Source organism: Salmo trutta, chromosome 20 (assembly GCF_901001165.1).
Source record: "Salmo trutta chromosome 20, fSalTru1.1, whole genome shotgun sequence".
Classification (NCBI taxonomy): Eukaryota; Metazoa; Chordata; class Actinopteri; order Salmoniformes; family Salmonidae; genus Salmo; species Salmo trutta.
This window is the reverse complement of record NC_042976.1, coordinates 17,354,488-17,377,813: the sequence shown is the minus strand read 5'-3', so window position 1 is coordinate 17,377,813 and position 23,326 is coordinate 17,354,488. Positions and strand designations below refer to the sequence as shown.

Sequence of the window (23,326 nt, the reverse complement as noted above, 5' to 3'; positions counted from 1 at the left end):
TACAAGACCATGGTGCTTGCCTACGGAGCTGTGAGGGGAACGGCACCTCCGTACCTTCAGGCTCTGATCGGGCCCTACACCCAAACAAGGGCACTGCGTTCATCCACCTCTGGCCTGCTCGCCTCCCTACCTCTGAGGAAGCACAGTTCCCGCTCAGCCCAGTCAAAACTGTTCGCTGCTCTGGCACCCCAATGGTGGAACAAGCTCCCTCACGACGCCAGGACAGCGGAGTCAATCACCACCTTCCGGAGACACCTGAAACCCCACCTCTTTAAGGAATACCTGGGATAGGATAAAGTAATCCTTCTAACCCATCCCAACCCCCCCTTAAAAGATTTAGATGCACTATGGTAAAGTGGTTGTTCCACTGGATATCATAAGGTGAATGCACCAATTTGTAAGTCGCTCTGGATAAGAGCGTCTGCTAAATGACTTAAATGTAAATGTAAAAGCATGATATGGACAGTGATGGTGGAGAAATGGCAGGAGCAGTGGAATAGAGATACTAAGGGCAGGCATTTATTTAAAGTACAGAGGAAAGTTGGGGAGGGGAGAACGGCAGGAAGAGACAGAAGAGAGAAGGCTATATTTACAAGATTAAGGGTGGGACACAGCCAGTTGAGTAAGACCTTACATGTGATAGGAAAGTATCCAACAGGAAAATGTGAGTATTGCCAGGAAACAGAGACAGTGGAGCATGTATTGATACAGTGTGGACATTGTTGGAGGGAAAGAGGGAGGATGAGATCTAGTATGAGGCAGAAGGGGATACAGGAAATTAGTTTAAAGAGTATATTGAGTAGAACGTCATTAGATAAAGTCTCAAATATTTTGTTATCTTTTTTAAGAGCAACGGGGCTGGCAGGTAGGATTTAGTTTATCCGTCTCTGGCTCACACTCCGGTACAGTAGGTGGCGGTAATGCACCATAACGTTGGATGCCAACCGCCGATAAACCCCACCAAAGAAGAAGAAGAAGAAGAAGAAGAAGACGCACGAACGCGGCATAATGTCTACGTCATATCAACCTTTCCCAGCTGTAGTACACCCTTCACTTTTCACTGAGCTTTTTTGGTCTGGCCTGTTCAGTTGTGTCGCAGTATTTCGTGTTTCTTCGACTGTTTTGAGGATAACTTTGATTTCGGTAAGTAGTGTAATTTAACTTGTATGTCTGGTATGCTGACGATAGTAGTAGCTTGCTAAATCAATAAAGTTTATTTGACGCCTGCTTATGTTTGCTAACTTGAGCGATCATGCTAGCTAGCTAACGATAGCTATTTAACTCTGTCAATCATGCCTGCATTGTAGTTAGCTATGTCTTCACAGCAGTAGTTTGCTAGTTCGTCTTGCAAGATGTTCAGTATTTGTTGATTTGCAGTTCAATTCGTCAGTAACTAACTAGCTAGCTAATTGGCCATGCATGGATTGCGTCTCTGAGGCCGGTGTGTTAGCCAGCCGGTGGGCCTTTAGCTAGCTAGGTTAAGCATAGCCAGCAGATCCGACCCCCTTGCATTCAGTTAGCTAGGGTCGGAAAGCATTCCTGTGTCTGACACCGCAGGAGCAGGCGAGATATGGCATGTAAAACGTACCTCAATCCATGGATGTACACCGAATACAGGGGGCATGTAGATGTACTTTTTTACCGGTGTTGGACACCCAAGTGCAAACATGCTTTTTTTTCTTCTTCTTCACACTACAAAAAATACAAGGTAGCCTACTCTGCTGACACTGACAAACATATCAATAACAACTGTTGTCTGATCCATGTAATTTGCCAACAAAAAGGGAAGACACAAATACAATATGAGATCCATCGAATCTGGAGGAGGAAATTGTGAGTGAAAGGGCCACAGACCCAATGACAAAGACAGTGAATATGCACACTCACCAGGGATATATTTCCAATGTTCTCCACTGGTGCAAATAAGATGGGCTACTGTCCGCACAATTTAGTTAAGAAATTTGATAACTTTAAGACAGATTGGAGTCTTTTCATTGTCATCTCTTTACAGCAATAGCCATTTGCTTTCCGAAGTTTTTTCTGTGATTGTATTTTTAAATATTGCGATATCCCTGGCTGGGTCTCTTTGCTTTTCACTGACAGTCGCACTTAAACAATCATCTGTTTGATAATTGCAGCTCGCGCTGCCCAAATTGCAGGCCCTTCCGACTGTAGGCTGTGTGATGTAAATGTAACCTTTATTTAATTAGGCAAGTCAGTTAAGAAGAAAATTCTTATTTACAATGACGGCCAACACCGGCCAAACCCGGATGACGCTGTGCCAATTGTGCGCCGCCCTATGGGACTCCCAATCATGTCTGGTTGTGATACAGCCTGGAATCGAACCATGGTGTTTGTAGTTAAGCATCTAGCACTCAGATGTGGTGCTTTAGACTGCTGGGCCACTCAGGAGCCCCCAATGTAAAACAGTCCACATGTCTTTTAAGTTAATGATGTTCTGTGGCCAAATCATGCTTTCTGTTGTATCCTATTTTGAATTATTTATTTCTGTATACACAGGAGTAAGCTAATTAGGCTATATAATTTAGGAAATTTATTTCGATATAGTTTAGGGAAAGCTTCCCCTAGTCTTATGGACACGTCACCTATGCCTTTTTAATGTGGCATTAACACAACCAGTCATGATGTTTTCATCTGATTGCCAAACAAAGATGCTCCTGTAGGCTACCCGCACATATTTGTCCACTTACAAAATAATTGCGGTATCCAAAGGCAAACTGTGCACCTGCGATTTGATGAATGGGAAGAGACATCTGTTTCAAAACACCTACGTGTATTGTAATGATATTCTGTGATTGTCATTGGGCCTACACTTGTAGCCTGAATTGATGCATCCACTGTTGTCCATGTACGCCTCGGTCTTGGACACTCATCTCCGCCTTGTCCGCGAGCGTCTCGGCCACTCATCTCCCAGTGACAAAATGTAAGTTCTCCTCAAACCACATCGCAATTTGGTTTCCAGTCAATTTGCAAATTTTCATGCGGCTGACATGAAGTAATGTTAAATAATTGTGTAATAGTCTATAGTTTTTGGACATGTAGTATTAATTGTTATAGGCTAACGTTTTATCGGTACAGTGTACCCCCACTATTTATTTTGCCTGATGCTGTACCGGAGTGTACCGCCTTTTGCCCCTGGTCCCATAATCACAACTGTTACACAGAGAAGATTGAACGACTTTGTTTATAAGTAAACTGACATTTTTGTCCACATTAGCTAGCAGTAACAACAGCAGTCATTATGAAATGGCACATTCCGTTGAACAACAAATGAGCTGTTTCCAAAATGGCTCCTGTGGCTTCTGCTACCTAGATTCGGGACAAAAAGGATCGTTTTCCTGAAAAACTTAGCAGTCGTTCAATCTTCTTGATGTAACGGACAATTTGGAGTACAACGCATTTATCATCAATGGATTGAGGTAATTTTCCCGAGCCATGTCTTGTGCCGGCTCCGCAGTGTCTTAATATACACATGAATGCTGTCCGACCCTAGTACAGCTGTAAGCAAGCGGATCGGATCTGCTGGCTAAGTAAAGCAACTAACATTAGCTGATCTTTCAGCTATAGTATAATCTTCTCTCTGTCTCATTCAGGGTGTCTTTTTATGAGTAATCAAAAGATTCAGAAGCCAACGCTTACAGGCCAGCGTTTTAAAACTAGGAAGAGAGGTGGGTTTAAACTGAATATTGATATCATGACTGGTCAATTGCTGTTATGATTTGTCCCTAATGAATGCATTGATCTTTCAACAGATGAAAAGAAGGTGTTTGACCCTACTCAGTTTCAGGAAACCATTGTACAAGGTTTGAACCAAACTGGCAGTGATCTGGACGCTGTTGCAAAATTTCTTGATGCCTCTGGTGCCAAGCTTGACTACCGCCGCTATGCTGAGACGCTCTTCGACATCCTGGTGGCTGGCGGAATGCTGGGTAAGGATAGAATGTTGGCGTAAGGATGGGAAAGAATAGAATGCTGGGAAAATAATATAATTCTGGTGATAGAACAGAATGAAAAAATGGGTGTGAAAGTCTGTATAATAACTTCCCCTTTTTATTCTTGTTCAGCCCCAGGTGGTACCTTGTCAGATGACTTGACCCGTACGGAGTTCTGTCTGTTTACAGCACAAGAAGACCTGGAGACCATGCAAGCATATGCTCAGGTACACTTGTGCAATAGTGTTTGTTTTTGGTTTAACAATAAAGAGCTGAATATGATGATACCTTGACTTACTAGCAATATTAGTAGTGGTGGTTCAAACCCCTTTCCCTTTTTTACTGACAGAAAAGGTTGATTTTGATAAGTGTGCTACAGTTTTGATTGACATTGGGCTGTTTTTTTTAGAGATCTGATTTCATTTTCCCATTCGATACCTAGGTTTTCAACAAGCTTATCCGGCGTTACAAGTACCTGGAGAAAGGGTTTGAAGAGGAGATCAAGAAGGTGAAGGCATTGTTGATTGTCGTCTTCAATAACATTGTTCAAGATGTGACTTGCTCTCTTATCTGTTGGATCGTTCAACCGTAAACTAGTTATTCAACTCATTGATGTTTCCCAAATTACATCCATAGGGTGCTGGTAAAAATGAGTGCACTGTAAAGGGAATAGGGTGCTATTTGGGATGCAGTCTTGATAGATGTCAGAATGCATAACATTATTGATCCTGGCATCGTTATAGAATATGCAATTCTTTCAACTTATGTTATCCAGTCCAAAGTGCTGCATTCTATCCAAACCGTGTACTCCTGTCTTTGGTGAATATGCAATTCAAGTTTGCTAAGGGTAGAATGGAATAGAATTGCATTCTGTTCTTATACCAGTATTCTATTGTATTCCATTTTAAGTTTGTGTTAGTTTCCCTCTTGTTCTTCTCTCCTATGCAGTTGCTGCTATTCCTGAAGGGGTTCACTGAGTCTGAGCGCAACAAGCTGGCCATGTTGACTGGCATCCTGCTGGCCAATGGCAACATCTCAGCCTCTATCCTCAACAGCCTCTACAATGAGAACCTCGTCAAAGAAGGTGTGCAGCAGTGCCAGCTCAATAGGGCAGGCTTCTGCTACAAAAGTTAAAGGGATAGTACGAGGTTTTATCTACTTACCCAGAGTCTGATGAACTCATGGATACCATTATGTCTCTGATTGGCTGTTTAAACTACCTCTTAACTTTCTTCATACTGGACACAGAGTCCATGAGTTAATCTGATCGCTTTAAGCCTGGTCCTGAACAAAAAATTACTTTCAATAGAGATTCTCCATTGATCATTCTTTTTTTTAAATCTAGGACTAAATTTAATCTGTCTGGAAAACCAGCCTGTATACTTACAAGCTCATATCCAGTTACTTTATTACTTAAATTAAACGTTGCGTACATTCACTGTAAGATGTGAATTTACGAAGGGCATATTTATGTTTTTGTCTCATCTAACAGTCCTTGTCTGAAGTTGCTTCATTTCTGTTTTTAAGGGGCAGACTTGTAAAACTTGTAGAATCGTCCTGTGGTATTTGGCTTTTCACCTGGTAGGCACTAGGCCTAAAATATGGTTTCCCCTTATTTTTTTACCCAGGTGTCTCTGCAGCCTTTGCTGTGAAACTTTTCAAATCCTGGATCCATGAGAAGGATATCAACTCTGTGGCAGGAAGTCTCCGGAAGGTCGGCATGGATAACAGACTTTTGGTGAGTGAGACCACCAATCATGTGGGTGATGTCCAATCCAAAGCCATGCTAGTTTTCCTTGGGTCAGTGTAAAACAATCATTGTGTAGCAGGGAAATTCAGAATGGGCAGCTCTCCTGGGAATACGAAGGCTGTATCTCTATTTGTCTATCTCCTCACTGCCTCAACTGTATTGAAGGAGAAGATCCAAGGTCGATCCCCTTTGACAATCTTTCCAATGGGTTTTGAGGGGGAGGTAATGAGAGTATGCAAGGAATCGAGGAAAGATTAATTGAGAAAGAGCCAAGGGGAAGCCTTCTCAGTTGGACAGTGCTTAATCATAAAGATGCAATGTAATAGTATTTGTTCTATTTAATTCTGTGATGTAAAGCCTGTTTCTCCACCTTGTGTTTTGCAGGAGCTGTTCCCTGCCAACAAGCGGAGCTGTGAGCATTTCTCTAAGTACTTCACAGACGCCGGTCTCAAAGAGCTGTCGGACTTTGCCAGGAACCAGCAGGCCATAGGGTCCCGTAAGGAGCTTCAGAAGGATCTCCAGGAACAAATGGAACGCGGGGACCCTTTCAAAGACGTGAGTCCTAAGTCTGGGTCTATGCTGATTGCTGGAGAAGCACTCCACTGGTTGAGTTCCCTACCCTTAACCCTTAAAGGGTGCAATTGCTCTCATTCTCCCTTCTGTATTTAGAAGCATTGGGTTGGTGATAGCATGAGTAAATTTGAGCACACTTGGGGTAGAAAATCAGATCACAGCCTTGGTCTGTGTTGATGAAGGATATTGTTTGATTGTGATACCTAATTTCTTTAGCATGGGATGCAGATGAAATGCCCAATAACCAGAAGCGGTTGTTCCTTACTTACTGACCTACTTTCCTGTCATCCTTTCCCTCCAGATCATTGCCTCAGCTAGGGAGGAGATGAAGAAGAACAACATCTCAGAACAGACCATGATCGGCATCGTGTGGACCAGTGTTATGAGCTATGTGGAGTGGAACAAGAAAGAGGAACTGGTCACAGAACAAGCCATCAAGCACTTGAAGGTGAGCTGGTTGGTTTACACTGATTTCACAGAGCCATCACTTTCACCGCTGTGACGGGATTGAGTGTCTTTTTTTGCCACTAGTTTTCATGACTCAACAAAACACCCCCTTTCTCTCCACCTCTCCGCAGCAATACAGCCCCTTGCTGAAGGCGTTCACATCCCAGGGAGCCTCTGAGATCCTGCTGCTCGTGAAAATGCAGGAGTACTGCTACGACAACATCCACTTCATGAACTCCTTCCAGAAGATTGTGGTGCTGCTCTACAAAGGTAATAGCACGGGTAGAAGGAGCAGATGAGATATCTTGGGTTAGTTACCAGTATCTTTGGTAAAAGCGATGCCTCTCTGCTTAGCACTCAGCATTAAGAAGATGGATTGAGGGAAAGGCCCTGTAACAGACTAGCTTCCTGTCCAGGGAGTGTGCTTGTACATCAAGCTGCCTTATGCTACAGAAACAGGAGAAGGGCTCCTGCCTTATGGGTTGTTCTGGCTTGGACAGGGCTTACTTATACAAAGGTAAAGGAGATCAGTGAATAGCATTGTCTACCTCCTCAGTCCTTGTTTCCTCAATCCCTATCAAAGCTCATTGGAGGAGGATGTCTGAGGGAGGGACCTTGGATACTTGTATCCATTGAGCAATGATCCTATCTTCTGATCCTTTCTGAATGACCCTGGATTCAGACAGTTGCAACCAAAACCTTCCCGCCGCGCTGATCACAGCGGGATCTGGATTAACTACCATTAAAAGTATGTTATTCCGGCTAGCCGATCTGAACCCACCCAAAAATATTGTAGGGACAGTGGTCAGTTTATATTGGTGTGTCTTCTTCCAAATATAAGAGGGGGAGAGGTGAGAAATATGTACACTTTCACTGGCTGAAGAAGCAGATTTTGCTGTTAATGTGTGAATGCAAGGTGAGTGTCATGAGAGAATATTTTTCTGTTGCCTAACAGATTCACATCAACACTTTATATTTTGGCACAATTGTCTTTGTCAAGTGGCTATAACTGCATTTTCATGCAGTTGTAATTTTCATGTTGATGTATTTCCCAGCGGATGTTTTGAGTGAGGAGGCCATTCTTAAGTGGTACACAGAGGCCCACGTTGCCAAAGGAAGGAGTGTGTTCCTGGAACAGATGAAAAAATTTGTGGAGTGGCTCAAGAACGCAGAGGAAGGTGAGCATGGCTTACATTTTACGTTAGTCAGGTAATTTAGCAGGAAATCTTATCTAGCGCCACTGGAAATCAATTCAACTAGCTCATGTAGGTATAAAAACCTTCAAAATATCCTCTAGTCCCTGTGGTTTTGTCTGTATTCACCATAGCACCGTATTCTGTTCATGCAGTTGACTTGAATCTCATCTTTTTTCCCAGAATCTGAGTCAGAGGAGGACGAGGCTGCTGACTAACGGACCTCAAGCCAAATCCAAGGCGTGTCATTTTTTTTAATTTTTTTTACAACGTACAGTAGCACCAGGAGCAGTAGAATGTTCTGTTACAGAAGTGCTTGTCTCTCCCCCCCTCTTTTCTTTTTTCTACCTCCTCCACTCCAACCATGATGTATAGATGTAAGGGCTTTTACATTCTGTTCATTTTAAAACTAATAAAGTTTACACTTGTGGATAGCATGAATCATGAATAGTCTCCCTTGAAATTCTTAATGATTCCTCATTTGAAGGGAAAGACATGTTGCCACATTTAACCCCCTAAGGTCGATGTCCGCTCCCCTGCGGAAATGTAATTGGCATATTAATAAAAAATCCCCATTAACAATCTGTCAGTTTAAGCTAGGGGGGGTCACTATCTGTTCCATGTAGTGAATCTGTTATTCAATACATTTACGTATGGCTAATGGCAATAAGGCCAAATTAAAATGTTTCATTAAATCATTTTACAATATTTGTTTTTGATACTTCAACTGATCTTCAAAATCAAATGGCAAAATTATCATTATGACCCTAACAATTTCATATAAATTAGATTTAATATTGGTTGTTTTTATAATTTCTTTACACTATCAATTTGACTTTTTAAAATACAGTTTAGTACTCGTATTCATTGTTGGTGTAATTACTCTGAGATTGTGTCATTCTGAATAGTGTAATTTACTCCTGAGGCTTCTGAAATGACCCTCAACAGCAGTTATGGAAATTTGGGGCACAGAGATATTGTTGATGTAAGTGTGAAATGAGTGATTTAAAAGGAATGGATTTAACGTTAGTGTAAATTATTTTAATAATGGGCAATTCCATGGTGATAGTGACAGACACATTTAAAAGTGAAACTGTTAAATAAAACAGAATGATGGTTTGTGCAGATCCCTTACCCATCCCTTTCATATGATTCATGCTCATACACATGCAATATTAACCTAACCTACATGTAATCCAAAGTACCTGGAAAGACTAAAATTACGCACTACATACCTTGAAGTGCACAAGGAGCAACATTATTCACGGTGTACAAAACAACGATCCAACTCTCTCCTCACTTTAAATGGCAATTATGGCTCAGTCAAGCATGATGAAAACAAAGGGATGAGACAGTAATTTAAAGCCCAACATAAACACTTGAATATCACCTACTGTAGGAGGTCGAGGCAGTGAAAAACAAGTCATTTAGAACAAAATACATTTCATTTGTGAAGCACTTTTCTTTAGTTCTCAAAGCTCTACTGAGGAAAAATAAATAATTATATACAATAAAAATCCATTTGGAATAAAGGCAGGTGAAATGGCAATAGTGGGCTAGGTACTAAATACATTTTTGATTGGGACTGTAGAAAAAGTTCAGAGTAATTGAGAGGCTGTCAGGGAGGGCATTCCACAGGTAAGGGTAAAGGGAGCAGAAGTCTTGGTCACCCATAGTTTGGAGATGTGTCTTGGGAACTTATCGCTTTAGAGAGAGGCTGGAGCGAAGCGTTTGACGTGGCTCGCTGATGAGGTCGCTTATGTAGGTGGGGCTCATTCCATTTAAGGCTTTACAAAGAAGCATGAGGATTTTGGAGTTGATCCTGTAATTGACCGGTAGCCAGTGGAGTTGGGCCAGGATCGGGGCGATGTGGTCTGACTTCTTGGTCCTGGCAGCACTGGTGTGCGTTAAATGGAGCCTCTAGTGATTTGGCTGGGAGGCCACCCAAACAGCGCATTGCCGTAGTCAGTCAGAGAGAAGATATCGTGGATGAGTTTCTCTGCGCATGACAGCAATTTCAACAGAAGAACATATATTTAAAAAAACGAATCCCCTGGCATGGTGGGTAATGTTGAGGCCATTGCAGGACAGTTAACAGACTGGGAGGTTGTCAATATATCTCAATTAACAAGACACTTTATTCTGGGTCACTGAGTAAAGTTACTCTTACAGGTTTTGATTGACTGAATTAATTAAACAAATACAGTCTGTATGCTCTGTGGTGCATTGAACAAGCAGGGAACCTCTCACCATGCGGACCTGGACCTGGCCATCCTTGACTTGTTTTTCCAGCCTGCAGAACAACAACGTTTTTTATCTACTGTAGTAGGGTATTGTATGTTTGAAGCCCCATGCATGCTTTCACCTCAGCCACAAACAGGCTACAATAATAAAATAAAGATTGGGGGAAGCAGACTTGTTCTACTGCTTTTGAATCAGTAGTTACAGCATTGCATGTTCAGAAATGTTAAATACATTTTTGCTAATCACCAACAGATGGCAGTATGAGTATGTCTTAAAAATGTGGTCCTCTCCAGTGAAACATAAGACAAATAAACCTAGTAAATTGGCAATAGCTTGAAAGTGCTATCAAATCTAGGAAGTATTAGACATTTCTTTTTGTCCCTAAGGAAGCATAGCTTTGTTGTTTTTGTTTTGTTAAGTATTTATAAAGAACAAGAAGCATTTGGGAAGAGTGGCATGCCTGTACAGGGAAGGCACTGTTCTGAGAGGTGTGTGTGTGTGTGTATGTGTGTGTGTGTGTGTGGCTGAGCAGGCAGCCATGTTGATGGCTGTGATGTCCTCTCACCTCTCTGTACTGTCAACAACACCAGCGGCGCCAAGGCAGTGGGACTTTGCTGTGCCTGTCAAGCTGCTGCTGCCTGCCGCAGTCTTGGTAAGCTGTCACAGTGCACTCCCCTCCTCCCCTCGCATCACTGTATGTCAGTAGATGCTCTGGTAGAAGTGTAAGCCAAAGGTGTGTGCTGTTGCGAAGGGACCATGCTACCGAATATGCCCTGCATGCAGGAGTTTTCCCTGTCAACTAAAGGAGCTGTTTGTTTCTTAGTACTTGAGCACCTATTTTCCATTGCGAGATGGCAACTAGATTATAACACCTGTTGACTCTTGGCATTCTTTGTCTAGAGTAATAAGGGACTCTGAGATGAGGGGGATAGAGTTGCCTTGATGAGTGGATTCTCCGGGGATGTTGGTGTACCCCATTTTATTGCTTGACATTTAGCCTTGTTCTCGCCAGACTTTTAGGATTCTCCTAGTCATGATGTGTATGCAACAATACGCCATCTAGCTATGCAATACTACTTGATATTGGCAACAAATCACTTGAAGAGAGCTATGGATTCCACCATTTCATATTGTTGTGGAAAACTCGATCCAGAGATTAAGGCAGAGACTATTTAATTGTATAATAGAAACATCTTTAATCAAGCAGCTGCGAGGGAGATCTGTCTCTTATTTCACAGGGAAGAACTCGATTAATAAATGGTTCCATGTCCCTTATATCGTGAGAGGTAGTAATACATTCATAATGTTACACAACAGTTATTTTACACAAGCAACAGTTCCGGAACACAACGTGTTAGGGTGCAGACATACCAGGAGTCTATGAAAGGCATAACATCACAGTCCAACACAGAACATATCCCTTGAGAAGTTACAACGTCTTACCCGTAATTCGGCCACCACAATATTATAAACAAACACAACTGCTCTTATATAAACAACTGGCAGTTTAGTTTTAGGAAATTGAAACTTAAAAATGTTTCTCTTCTCTCTCTGTTGGACTTGCAGCGTGAACTGAATAGAACTCATTGTGCCAAGGGACTTGTGAAAACAATTATACTGGATTTCACACTGCTTCTTGGTCAATAAACAGACTCAGAATGCAATGCAGAACTCATCTAAATAACACTGTCAGAAAACAGACACACAACACAGCCAAGACAGGACTAGTTTGCTGATGACACCACGGTTGTAGGCCTGATAACGAGTCAGCCTACAGTGAGGGGAAAAAGTATTTGATCCCCTGCTGATTTTGTATGTTTGCCCACAAACAAAGAAATGATCCGTCTATAATTTTAATGGTAGGTTTATTTGAACAGTGAGAGACAGAATAACAAAAAAATCCAGAAAAACGCATGTCAAAAATGTTATAAATTGATTTGCATTTTAATGAGGGAAATAAGTATTTGACCCCCTCCCAATCAGAAAGATTTCTGGCTCCCAGGTGTCTTTTATTCAGGTAACGAGCTGAGATTAGGAGCACACTCTTAAAGGGAGTGCTCCTAATCTCAGTTTGTTACCTGTATAAAAGACACCTGTCCACAGAAGCAATCAATCAATCAATCAATCAGATTCCAAACTCTCCACCATGGCCAAGACCAAAGAGCTCTCCAAGGATGTCAGGGACAAGATTGTAGACCTACACAAGGCTGGAATGGGCTACAAGACCATCGCCAAGCAGCTTGGTGAGAAGGTGACAACAGTTGGTGCGATTTTTCGCAAATGGAAGAAACACAAAAGAACTGTCAATCTCCCTCGGCCTTGGGCTCCATGCAAGATCTCACCTCGTGGAGTTGCAATGATCATGAGAACGGTGAGGAATCAGCCCAGAACTACACGGGAGGATCTTGTCAATGATCTCAAAGCAGCTGGGACCATAGTCACCAAGAAAACAATTGGTAACACACTACACCGTGAAGGACTGAAATCCTGCAGCGCCCGCAAGGTCCCCCTGCTCAAGAAAGCACATATACATGCCCGTCTGAAGTTTGCCAATGAACATCTGAATGATTCAGAGGACAGGTGAAAGTGTTGTGGTCAGATGAGACCAAAATGGAGCTCTTTGGCATCAACTCAACTTGCCGTGTTTGGAGGAGGAGGAATGCTGCCTATGACCCCAAGAACACCATCCCCACCGTCAAACATGGAGGTGGAAACATTATGCTTTGGGGGTGTTTTTCTGCTAAGGCGACAGGACAACTTCACCGCATCAAAAGGACAATGGACGGGGCCATGTACCATCAAATCTTGGGTGAGAACCTCCTTCCCTCAGCCAAGGCATTGAAAATGGGTCGTGGATGGATATTCCAGCATGACAATGACCCAAAACACACGGCCAAGGCAACAAAGGAGTGGCTCAAGAAGAAGCACATTAAGGTCCTGGAGTGGCCTAGCCAGTCTCCGAACCTTAATCCCATAGAAAATCTGTGGAGGGAGCTGAAGGTTTGAGTTGCCAAACGTCAGCCTCGAAACCTTAATGACTTGGAGAAGATCTTGCAAAGAGGAGTGGGACAAATTCCCTCCTGAGATGTGTGCAAACCTGGTGGCCAACTACAAGAAACATCTGACCTCTGTGATTGCCAACAAGGGTTTTGCCACCAAGTACTAAGTCATGTTTTGCAGAGGGGTCAAATACTTATTTCCCTTAAATCATTTTATAACGTTTTTCTGGATATTTTTGTTGTTATTCTGTCTCTCACTGTTCAAATAAACCTACCATTAAAATTATAGACTGATCATTTCTTTGTCAGTGGGCAAACGTACAAAATCAGCAGGGGATCAAATACTTTTTCCCCTCACTGTATATGGAGGAGGTAAGTGAACTGGCATTGTGGTGCCAGGACAATGTCGTGTCTGTGACTATCATTAAATGTGAAGACTGTATTTTATCAAATCAATTATCGATGTTTAATTTAATTACGCAATTAAACTAGTCATGTAAATTGAATTAACTAGGAAGTCGGGGCACCATGGAAAAATGTTGTTTATAGAGTGTCAATTTCCCGAAAATAACTCTTCAGATATTTTCATATCTTATCTAAACAGTCGCTTATTAATGAATTGTTATTATTACCTCATCAGTTCTCATTACTGAACGTCGCAAACCCATGGATATCTGCACGAACCCTAGCCTAAATCATGAATCAGCGATATACAAATTGGCTAAATTATTTATTTACCAACTAAATAATCACAGAAATATATTACAAACAGTAGATACTGGTTACTAACACAATGCATTGATAAGTCCCTAGTGGGCTAAACCGGTATGACGGCTTGGTAGACAATGGAAAGGGGTGGGGACAGATAACAGCAGGAAAGACAAAATGGATTCACTACACACATTTGATAATTATATTCATTGAAATGCTAATCCTTTGCACATGAACGGCCGCTCATTTTGAAAGAAACTGCAATGTACATATTTACGCTTGTATGTCTTGTCTCTCTCTCTGAAATCGCTGGTCCGTCTGCTGAAGAGTCAATTGACAGAAAGTCTCAGGTTGTGTTCATAATGGATGTCAGGCGTACCATGTTCTTAGAATAGTTGTTTCGGCGGCTGTCGGTATTCTCGTCCTAGGTTTATGTAATTTCTAGCTGCAGACTAGTAATTCTACGTCTAAGATTTGCTCTTATTCTGTAGTGATCAATAGTCTCAGAGTTTAGCCATTTCCAGCCGTGCAGCCAACACTACACGCAGTCTGGTTTTCTGGTCTTGTAGTTTTAAACTATTTGTCAGCCATGTAGCCACCGCTGCACGCTGACTGGTCTAATGTACATTTAGTCAGGAGTGAGTTTTATACACTTCTGAGAAAAGGGCGGGCCATGACTCCGACGTAATGTCTGGGCTCATGGGGGTGTGGCCACTGACACAAGTATCTCGTTTAGAAGGCTAACATGACATTACATCTTCTGGGGATTAGGAGTTGAACAAAGAGAATGTTTCTTTCCCCTCTCTTTCTGCATGACCAAGGGAGAGTCTCTGCCAGGAATTTATGACCTGACGTAGTCAACACACCTAGTCATCATTAATCCACTGCTAGCTAGCTAGCCAACAGCTAGCCAACCGTTACCGACTAGCAGCGCTGTAGATACCAATACTTTTACAACGGAACGATTTGACTAGTGCAGTGTTGGCTAGCTAGCTACATAGTTGTCTTTGTCATAGCTTGATAATTGTGTAGTTTAGTAATTACCGAGGTTAGCTAGCCAGCTATTGCCGTCCCCCGCGACGCCATTTTTTCCTAACCCAGCCAACTAGTAACACTGTAGAAACTAAAATACATTACAAAGGAACGTCTTGATTAGTGTTATGTTAGCTAGCTACAAAGTTGCTTTTGTATCATGACAAGGTGTAGTACTGAAACTATCGAGGTCACCTAGCCAGCTACACGGTCAAACAAAGTCAACAACGCAGCCACTGCTAGCTAGCCTACTCCACCAGCCAGCAGTACTGTATCATTTTCGTCATTTCAGTCAATAGATTTTCTGCAACGTAAGCTTAACTTTCTGAACATTCGAGACGTGTAGTCCACTTGTCATTCCAATCTCCTTTGCATTAGCGTAGCCTCTTCTGTAGCTTGTCAACTATGTGTCTGTCGATCCCGGTTCTCTCCACTCTGCACAGGCCATACAAACGCTTCACACCGCGTGGCCGCTGCCACTCTAACCTGGTGGTCCCAGCGCGCACGACCCACGTGGAGTTCCAGGTCTCCGGCAGCCTCTGGAACTGCCGGTCTGCGGCCAACAAGGCTGAGTTCATCTCAGCCTATGCTACCCTCCAGTCCCTAGACTTCCTGGCGCTGACGGAAACATGGATCACCACAGATAACACTGCTACTCCTACTGCTCTCTCCTCGTCTGGCCACGTGTTCTCGCATACCCCTAGAGCATCGAGCCAGCGGGGTGGTGGCACTGGAATCCTCATCTCTCCCAAGTGGACATTCTCTCTTTCTCCCCTGACCCATCTGTCTATCTCCTCATTTGAATTCCATGCTGTCACAGTTACCAGCCCTTTCAAGCTTAACATCCTCATCATTTATCGCCCTCCAGGTTCCCTTGGAGAGTTCATCAATGAGCTTGACGCCTTGATAAGTTCCTTCCCTGAGGATGGCTCACCTCTCACAGTTCTGGGTGACTTTAACCTCCCCACGTCTACCTTCGACTCATTCCTCTCTGCCTCCTTCTTTCCACTCCTCTCCTCTTTTGACCTCACCCTCTCACCTTCCCCCCCTACTCACAAGGCAGGCAATACGCTTGACCTCATCTTTACTAGATGCTGTTCTTCCACTAATCTCATTGCAACTCCTCTCCAAGTCTCCGACCACTACCTTGTATCCTTTTCCCTCTCGCTCTCATCAAAAACTTCTCACTCTGCCCCTACTCGGATGGTATTGCGCCGTCCCAACCTTCGCTCTCTCTCTCCTGCTACTCTCTCCTCTTCCATCCTATCATCTCTTCCCTCTGCTCAAACCTTCTCCAACCTATCTCCTGATTTTGCCTCCTCAACCCTCCTCTCCTCCCTCTCTGCATCCTTTGATTTTCTCTGTCCCCTATCCTCCAGGCCGGCTCGGTCCTCCCCTCCTGCTCCGTGGCTCGACGACTCACTGCGAGCTCACAGAACAGGGCTCCGGGCAGCCGAGCGGAAATGGAGGAAAACTCGCCTCCCTGCGGACCTCGCATCCTTTCACTCCCTCCTCTCTACATTTTCCTCTTCTGTCTCTGCTGCTAAAGCCACTTTCTACCACTCTAAATTCCAAGCATCTGCCTCTAACCCTAGGAAGCTTTTTGCTACCTTCTCCTCCCTCCTGAATCCTCCTCCCCCTCCCCCCCCTCCTCCCTCACTGCGGATGACTTCGTCAACCATTTTGAAAAGAAGGTTGACGACATCCGATCCTCGTTTGCTAAGTCAAGCGACACCGCTGGTCCTGCTCACACTGCCCTACCCTGTGCTTTGACCTCTTTCTCCCCTCTCTCTCCAGATGAAATCTCGCGTCTTGTGACGGCCGGCCGCCCAACAACCTGCCCACTTGACCCTATCCCCTCCTCTCTTCTCCAGACCATTTCCGGAGACCTTCTCCCCTACCTCACCTCGCTCATCAACTCATCCTTGACCGCTGGCTACGTCCCTTCCGTCTTCAAGAGAGCGAGAGTTGCACCCCTTCTGAAAAAACCTACACTCGATCCCTCCGATGTCAACAACTACAGACCAGTATCCCTTCTTTCTTTTCTCTCCAAAACTCTTGAACGTGCCGTCCTTGGCCAGCTCTCCTGCTATCTCTCTCAGAACGACCTTCTTGATCCTAATCAGTCAGGTTTCAAGACTGGGCATTCAACTGAGACTGCTCTTCTCTGTGTCACGGAGGCTCTCCGCACTGCTAAAGCTAACTCTCTCTCCTCTGCTCTCATCCTTCTAGACCTATCTGCTGCCTTTGATACTGTGAACCATCAGATCCTCCTCTCCACCCTCTCCGAGCTGGGCATCTCCGGCGCGGCCCACGCTTGGATTGCGTCCTACCTGACAGGTCGCTCCTACCAGGTGGCGTGGCGAGAAGCTGTCTCCGCACCACGTGCTCTCACCACTGGTGTCCCCCAGGGCTCTGTTCTAGGCCCTCTCCTATTCTCGCTATACACCAAGTCACTTGGCTCTGTCATATCCTCACACGGTCTCTCCTATCATTGCTACGCAGACGACACACAATTAATCTTCTCCTTTCCCCCTTCTGACAACCAGGTGGCGAATCGCATCTCTGCATGTCTGGCAGACATATCAGTGTGGATGACGGATCACCACCTCAAGCTGAACCTCGGCAAGACGGAGCTGCTCTTCCTCCCGGGGAAGGACTGCCCGTTCCATGATCTCGCCATCACGGTTGACAACTCCCTTGTGTCCTCCTCCCAGAGTGCTAAGAACCTTGGCGTGATCCTGGACAACACCCTGTCGTTCTCCACTAACATCAAGGCGGTGACCCGATCCTGTAGGTTCATGCTCTACAACATTCGCAGAGTACGACCCTGCCTCACACAGGAAGCGGCGCAGGTCCTAATCCAGGCACTTGTCATCTCCCGTCTGGATTACTGCAACTCGCTGTTGGCTGGGCTCCCTGCCTGTGCCATCAAACCCCTACAACTCATCCAGAACGCCGCAGCCCGTCTGGTGTTCAACCTTCCCAAGTTCTCTCACGTCACCCCGCTCCTCCGCTCTCTCCACTGGCTTCCAGTTGAAGCTCGCATCCGCTACAAGACCATGGTGCTTGCCTACGGAGCTGTGAGGGGAACGGCACCTCCGTACCTTCAGACTCTGATCAGGCCCTACACCCAAACAAGGGCACTGCGTTCATCCACCTCTGGCCTGCTCGCCTCCCTACCCCTGAGGAAGCACAGTTCCCGCTCAGCCCAGTCAAAACTGTTCGCCGCTCTGGCACCCCAATGGTGGAACAATCTCCCTCACGATGCCAGGACAGCGGAGTCAATCACCACCTTCCGGAGACACCTGAAACCCCACCTCTTTAAGGAATACCTGGGATAGGATAAAGTAATCCTTCTAACCCCCCCCCCTTTAAAGGATTTAGCTGCACTATTGTAAAGTGTTTGTTCTACTGGATATTATAGGTGAATGCACCAATTTGTAAGTCGCTCTGGATAAGAGCGTCTGCTAAATGACTTAAATGTAAAATGTATGTAAATGTAAAACTTGTGGTGGGAGAGTGAGAGGGGGGGGGAGCCACGATATAGACCCCAAAGGGCCACGTCGTGACAACAACAACCTCTCAAAGTCTGCAAGACAAAGGAGTTGATAGCTGAATTCAGGAAGCAGAGAAGGTAACATGCTCTGAACCACATTGCTAATCACCAACAGATGGCAGTATGAGTATGTCTTAAGAATGTGGTCCTCTCTAGTGAAACATAGGACAAATAAACATATTAAATTGGCTTTAGCTTGAAAGTGCTATCAAAGCTAGGAAGTTTTCGACTTTTCTTTTTGTCCCTAAGGAAGCGTAGCTTTGTTGTTTTTGTTTTGTTAAGTATTTACAAAGAACATGGAGCAATTGAAGAGTGGCATGCCTGTACAGGGAAGGCACTGTTCTGAGAGAGCCGTGTGTGTGTGTGCGCTTGTGTGTGTGTAGTGTTGCACATTTTGGGGAATATTCAGAGGTGGAAACTTTCCATGAGAATTAACGGGAATATATGGCAATTAACGGAAATATATGCAAATTAAAACGAATACCATTTAAATGTAAATGTTTTTTGCATTGGATATATTTACCATATCATATGGAGACAGAAACATAAACCTTTTACCTTATCATTAGTAGACATAATTTAAAATGATTAAATCCTTCCAGTAGAAAAAATAAATAAATAATTTGTTACGAATTGAACTTTAATTAAATGAGTTGACTCTTCACATGGGATGATTTAACTGAACAACAAAAGAAAGGGAATATTGAATTATCCCCAATGATCCATCGCATCTCCCAAAAACCTTTTCAACATACATCTGTGAAATGATAGTCTAGAAACTAAAGCTTTGGTTGTCTTCCTCTCAAGCTTCCATGTCTTCTCGCTGGACCTCCTCAATATCCACCACTTGAACATCAGACTCTGAGGCCTCATCTTCACTGTCACTTTCCAACCTTGTTGAGGATGGCTTGTTGTCAGGCTCAAAAAGCCTCAAATTTGCCCGGATGGCCACCAATTTTTCAACTCTTGTGATGGTCTGCCTATTGCATGCTTTGGTGTGTGTTCCCAAACAAGGACCAGTTGCGCTCTGAGGTGGCTGATGTTGGTGGGATTTGGAGGATGATGGAGGCAACAGGAGAAAGAGCCTCAGATCCACAAAGTCCCTTCCACCAGGTGATTGATTAGATATGTTGGCATGACTGCCATATTGCATCTCCATCCCAAAGCCTGGCTTGGAATTGTACTTCGCCAGACTGCCAAGAACCTTGCCCTCATCCAGGCCAAGGTGGCGAGACACGGTAGTGATGACACCATAGGCCTTGTTGATCTCTGCACCAGACAGGATGCTCTTGCCAGCATACTTGGGGTCCAACATGTACGCTGTGGCGTGTATGGGCTTCAGGCAGAAGTCTTCACACTTTTTGATGTATTTCAGAACTGCAGTTTCCTCTGCTTGGAGCAACAGTGAAGTGGGCAGGGTAGTACGGATTTCTTCTCTTACATCTGCAAGCGGAGTCTGAACATCAGACAGGATGGCATTGTCTCCCTCAATCCGTCCAAAGGCTACTGCTATAGGTTTCAGGAGTTTCAGGCTGCTTACCACACTCTCCCAAAATACATCATCCAGGAGGATCGTCTTGATGTGGCTGTCCATATCGGCAGACTGTGATATGGCCATTTCTTAGAGAGACTCCTTCCCCTCCAGGAGACTGTCAAACATGATGACAACATCACCCCAATGGGTGTTGCTGGGCAGCCTCAATGTGGTGCTCTTATTCTTCTCACTTTGCTTGGTGAGGTAGTGCTATTTGATGACCCTTCACATACTTAATAATTTCATTGGCTCTCTTGTAGAGTGTATCCATTGTTTTCAGTGCCATGGTGTCCTTGAGGAGCCGATTCAATGTATGAGCAGCACAGCCAATGGGTGTGATGTGAGGGTAGGACTCCTCCACTTTAGACCAAGCAGCCTTCATGTTCGCAGCATTGTCTGTCACCAGTGCAAATACCTTCTCTGGCTCAAGGTCATTGATGACTGCCTTCAGCTCATCTGCAATGTCGAGACCGGTGTGTCTGTGCTCTTGTAGAATACTGGTTGAGGGGTGGAGATGATATAGTTAATTATTCCTTGCTCACGAACTTTAGACCACCGATCAGAGATGATTGCAATGCAGTCTGCTTTCTCTATGATTTGCTTCACCTTCACTTGAACTCTGTTGAACTCTGCATCCAGCAAATGAGTAGATAAAGCATGTCTGGTTGGAGGGGTGTATGCTGGGCAAGGAACATTCAGAAATCTCTTCCAATACCCATTTCCTGTGAGCATCAGAGGTGAACCAGTTGCATACATTCATCAGCATTTCTCTGACTACGTTCCTCCATTGAGTCAAAAACACTTCTGATTCCAGAAGGGCCATGAGCTGTTGCTATCGATAAGGTGTCTGATTCATCATTTTCACTTTGAATAGAAGTAGAGGGACTTTTGTCAGAGGTTGCTTGTTGTGAGCGCTGAGGGAACTTTATGCACTTGGCCAGATGATTCTGTATCTTTGTTGCATTCTTCACATATGATTTGGCACAGTATTTGCAAATGTAGACAGCTTTTCCTTCTATGTTAGCTGCAGTGAAATGTCTCCACACATCAGTTGGTGCCCGTGGAATATTCTTGTTAAGATTAGAAAAAAATTGTAAAAAATTCCCAAATACAATTCAATGTACTAATAAATAGTTAAGCAGTTAGATTAAACAACTCATTTGTAAGATAAATGTTTTAAAATGAAACATGTATGGAAACAGGTGAATTAACACTCCTCAGTTAGCAGGCTCAAGCAAGCTAAACCCACATGGTAGCAAAAACTAACTATCAGAAATTGTTAACAAGTTAGAAATTATTTAAACACACTTTGCTGCATGCTACTATTTACTAGTTAACACAAAATCATGTATGTCATATAAAATATATTCACCCCACCCAGTATTGTAATCAAAAATTACCAGAAAGCATGTAGTCCTTGGCTCTGACAGTGTAGTAGTGTGAGCTCAATAGCATCTCATTAATGTGCAAGATCAGCTGTACATGTGATGGAAGAATGCACTCTGCATGCAGAGGGTTGCAATTCCATTGAATTGGGGATAGTTTATCCAAAATATTCCACAAGACCTTGAATTTCTTTATGTGTATCCCACAAAAAAAGGTTCACTGTTATAAGCTAACTTTTTAAAAATTAATTTAAGCAAAATTCCCCAAATTCCCGGGCTTAACTTCCCATGGAAAATGTATGTAAAAATTCTGTAAATTTACCAGAAAGTTTCCGACCCTTTGCAACCCTGTTGATGGCTGTGATGTCCTCCCACCTCTCTGTACTGTCAACAACACCAGCAGCGCGAAGGCAGTGGGACTTTGCTGTGCCTGTCAAGCTGCCTGCCGCAGTCTTGGTAAGCTGTCACAGTGCACTCCCCTCCTCTCTTCCCCTCTCATCACTGTATGTCAGTAGATGCTCTGGTAGTAGTGTAAGCCAAAGGTGTGTGCTGTTGCGAAGGGACCATGCTACCGAATATGCCCTGCATGCAGGAGTGTTCCCTGTCAACTAAAGGAGCTGTTTGTTTCTTAGTACTTGAGCATCTATTTTCCATTGCGAGATGGCAACTAGATTATAACACCTGTTGACTCTTGGCATTCTTTGTCTAGTAATAAGGGACTCTGAGATGAGGGGGATAGAGTTACCTTGGTGAGTGGATTCTCAGGGGATGTTGGTGTACCCCATTTTATTGCTTGACATTTAACCTTGTTCTTGCCAAGCTTTTAGGATTCTCCTAGTCATTATGTGTATGCAACAGTACGGCATCTAGCTATGCAATACTACTTGATATTGACAACAAATCACTTGAAGAGAGCTATGGATTCCACTATTTCATATTGTTGTGGAAAACTCGATCCAAAGATTAAGGCAGAGACTATTTAATTGTATAATAGAGACATCTTTAATCAAGCAGCTGCGAGGGAGATCTTTCTCTGATTTCACAGTGAAGAACTCGATTAGTAAATGGTTCCATATCCCTTATATCGTGAGAGGTGATAATACAATCATAATGTTACACAACAGTTATTTTATACAAGCAACAGTTCCGGAACACAACGTGTTAGGGTGCAGACATACCAGGAGTCTATGAAAGGCATAACATCACAGTCCAACACAGAACATATCCCTTGAGAAGTTACAATGGGTTACCCCAAATTATGCCACCACAATATTATAAACATAAACAACTGCTCTTACATAAACAACTGGCAGTTTAGTTTTACGAAATTGAAACTTAAACATTTCTCTTCTCTCTCTGTTGGACTTGCAGCGTGAACTGAATAGAACTCATTGTGCCAAGGGACTTGTGAAAACAATTATTCTGGATTTCACACTGCTGCTTGGTCAATAAACGGACTCAGAATGCAATGTAGAACTCATCTAACTAACACCGTCAGAAAACAGACACAGAACACAGCCAGGACAGGACTAGTTTGCTGATGACATCACGGTTGTAGGCCTGATAACGAGTCAGCCTATAGGGAGGAGGTAAGTGAACTGGCATTGTGGTGCCAGGACAACAACCTCTCCCTCAACGTCTGCAAGACAAAGGAGTTGATTGTTGAATTCATAAAGCAGAGAAGGTAACATGCACTGAACCACATCAACGGGAATGCAGTAGAGAGTGTCAGCAGCTTTAAGTTCGCCGGCGTACACATATGTTCGTCAATAATTTCCTCCAAACTACTTGCTGTCACGCGTCAACAAGCGTCCGCATAGCCAGGCGCTAAAATCGAACTTGGTTCTATTTTTATGCTTGACGCGCTGCAAGTCCCACCTCTCCCATCCCCTCATTGGTTTTTAGGAGCATATACCCACGTGGGTAATTGAAAGCTGAACTGAGCT

At 43.8% G+C, this 23,326-nt stretch overlaps 1 protein-coding gene across 1 annotated transcript; it reads left to right on the top strand.

The window, feature by feature from the left end:
• The first annotated feature begins 1,008 nt into the window (after positions 1-1,008).
• Positions 1,009-8,366, top strand: LOC115155627 (basic leucine zipper and W2 domain-containing protein 1-A). The gene is made up of 12 exons (XM_029702429.1): positions 1,009-1,143; positions 3,615-3,689; positions 3,774-3,950; positions 4,086-4,180; positions 4,396-4,461; positions 4,902-5,037; positions 5,582-5,691; positions 6,088-6,258; positions 6,578-6,724; positions 6,855-6,993; positions 7,779-7,901; positions 8,100-8,366. The coding sequence occupies exons 2-12, from the start codon at positions 3,626-3,628 to the stop codon at positions 8,132-8,134; spliced, it is 1,263 nt and encodes a 420-aa protein (XP_029558289.1). The 5' UTR covers positions 1,009-1,143; positions 3,615-3,625; the 3' UTR covers positions 8,135-8,366.
• The last annotated feature ends 14,960 nt before the right edge of the window (positions 8,367-23,326 follow it).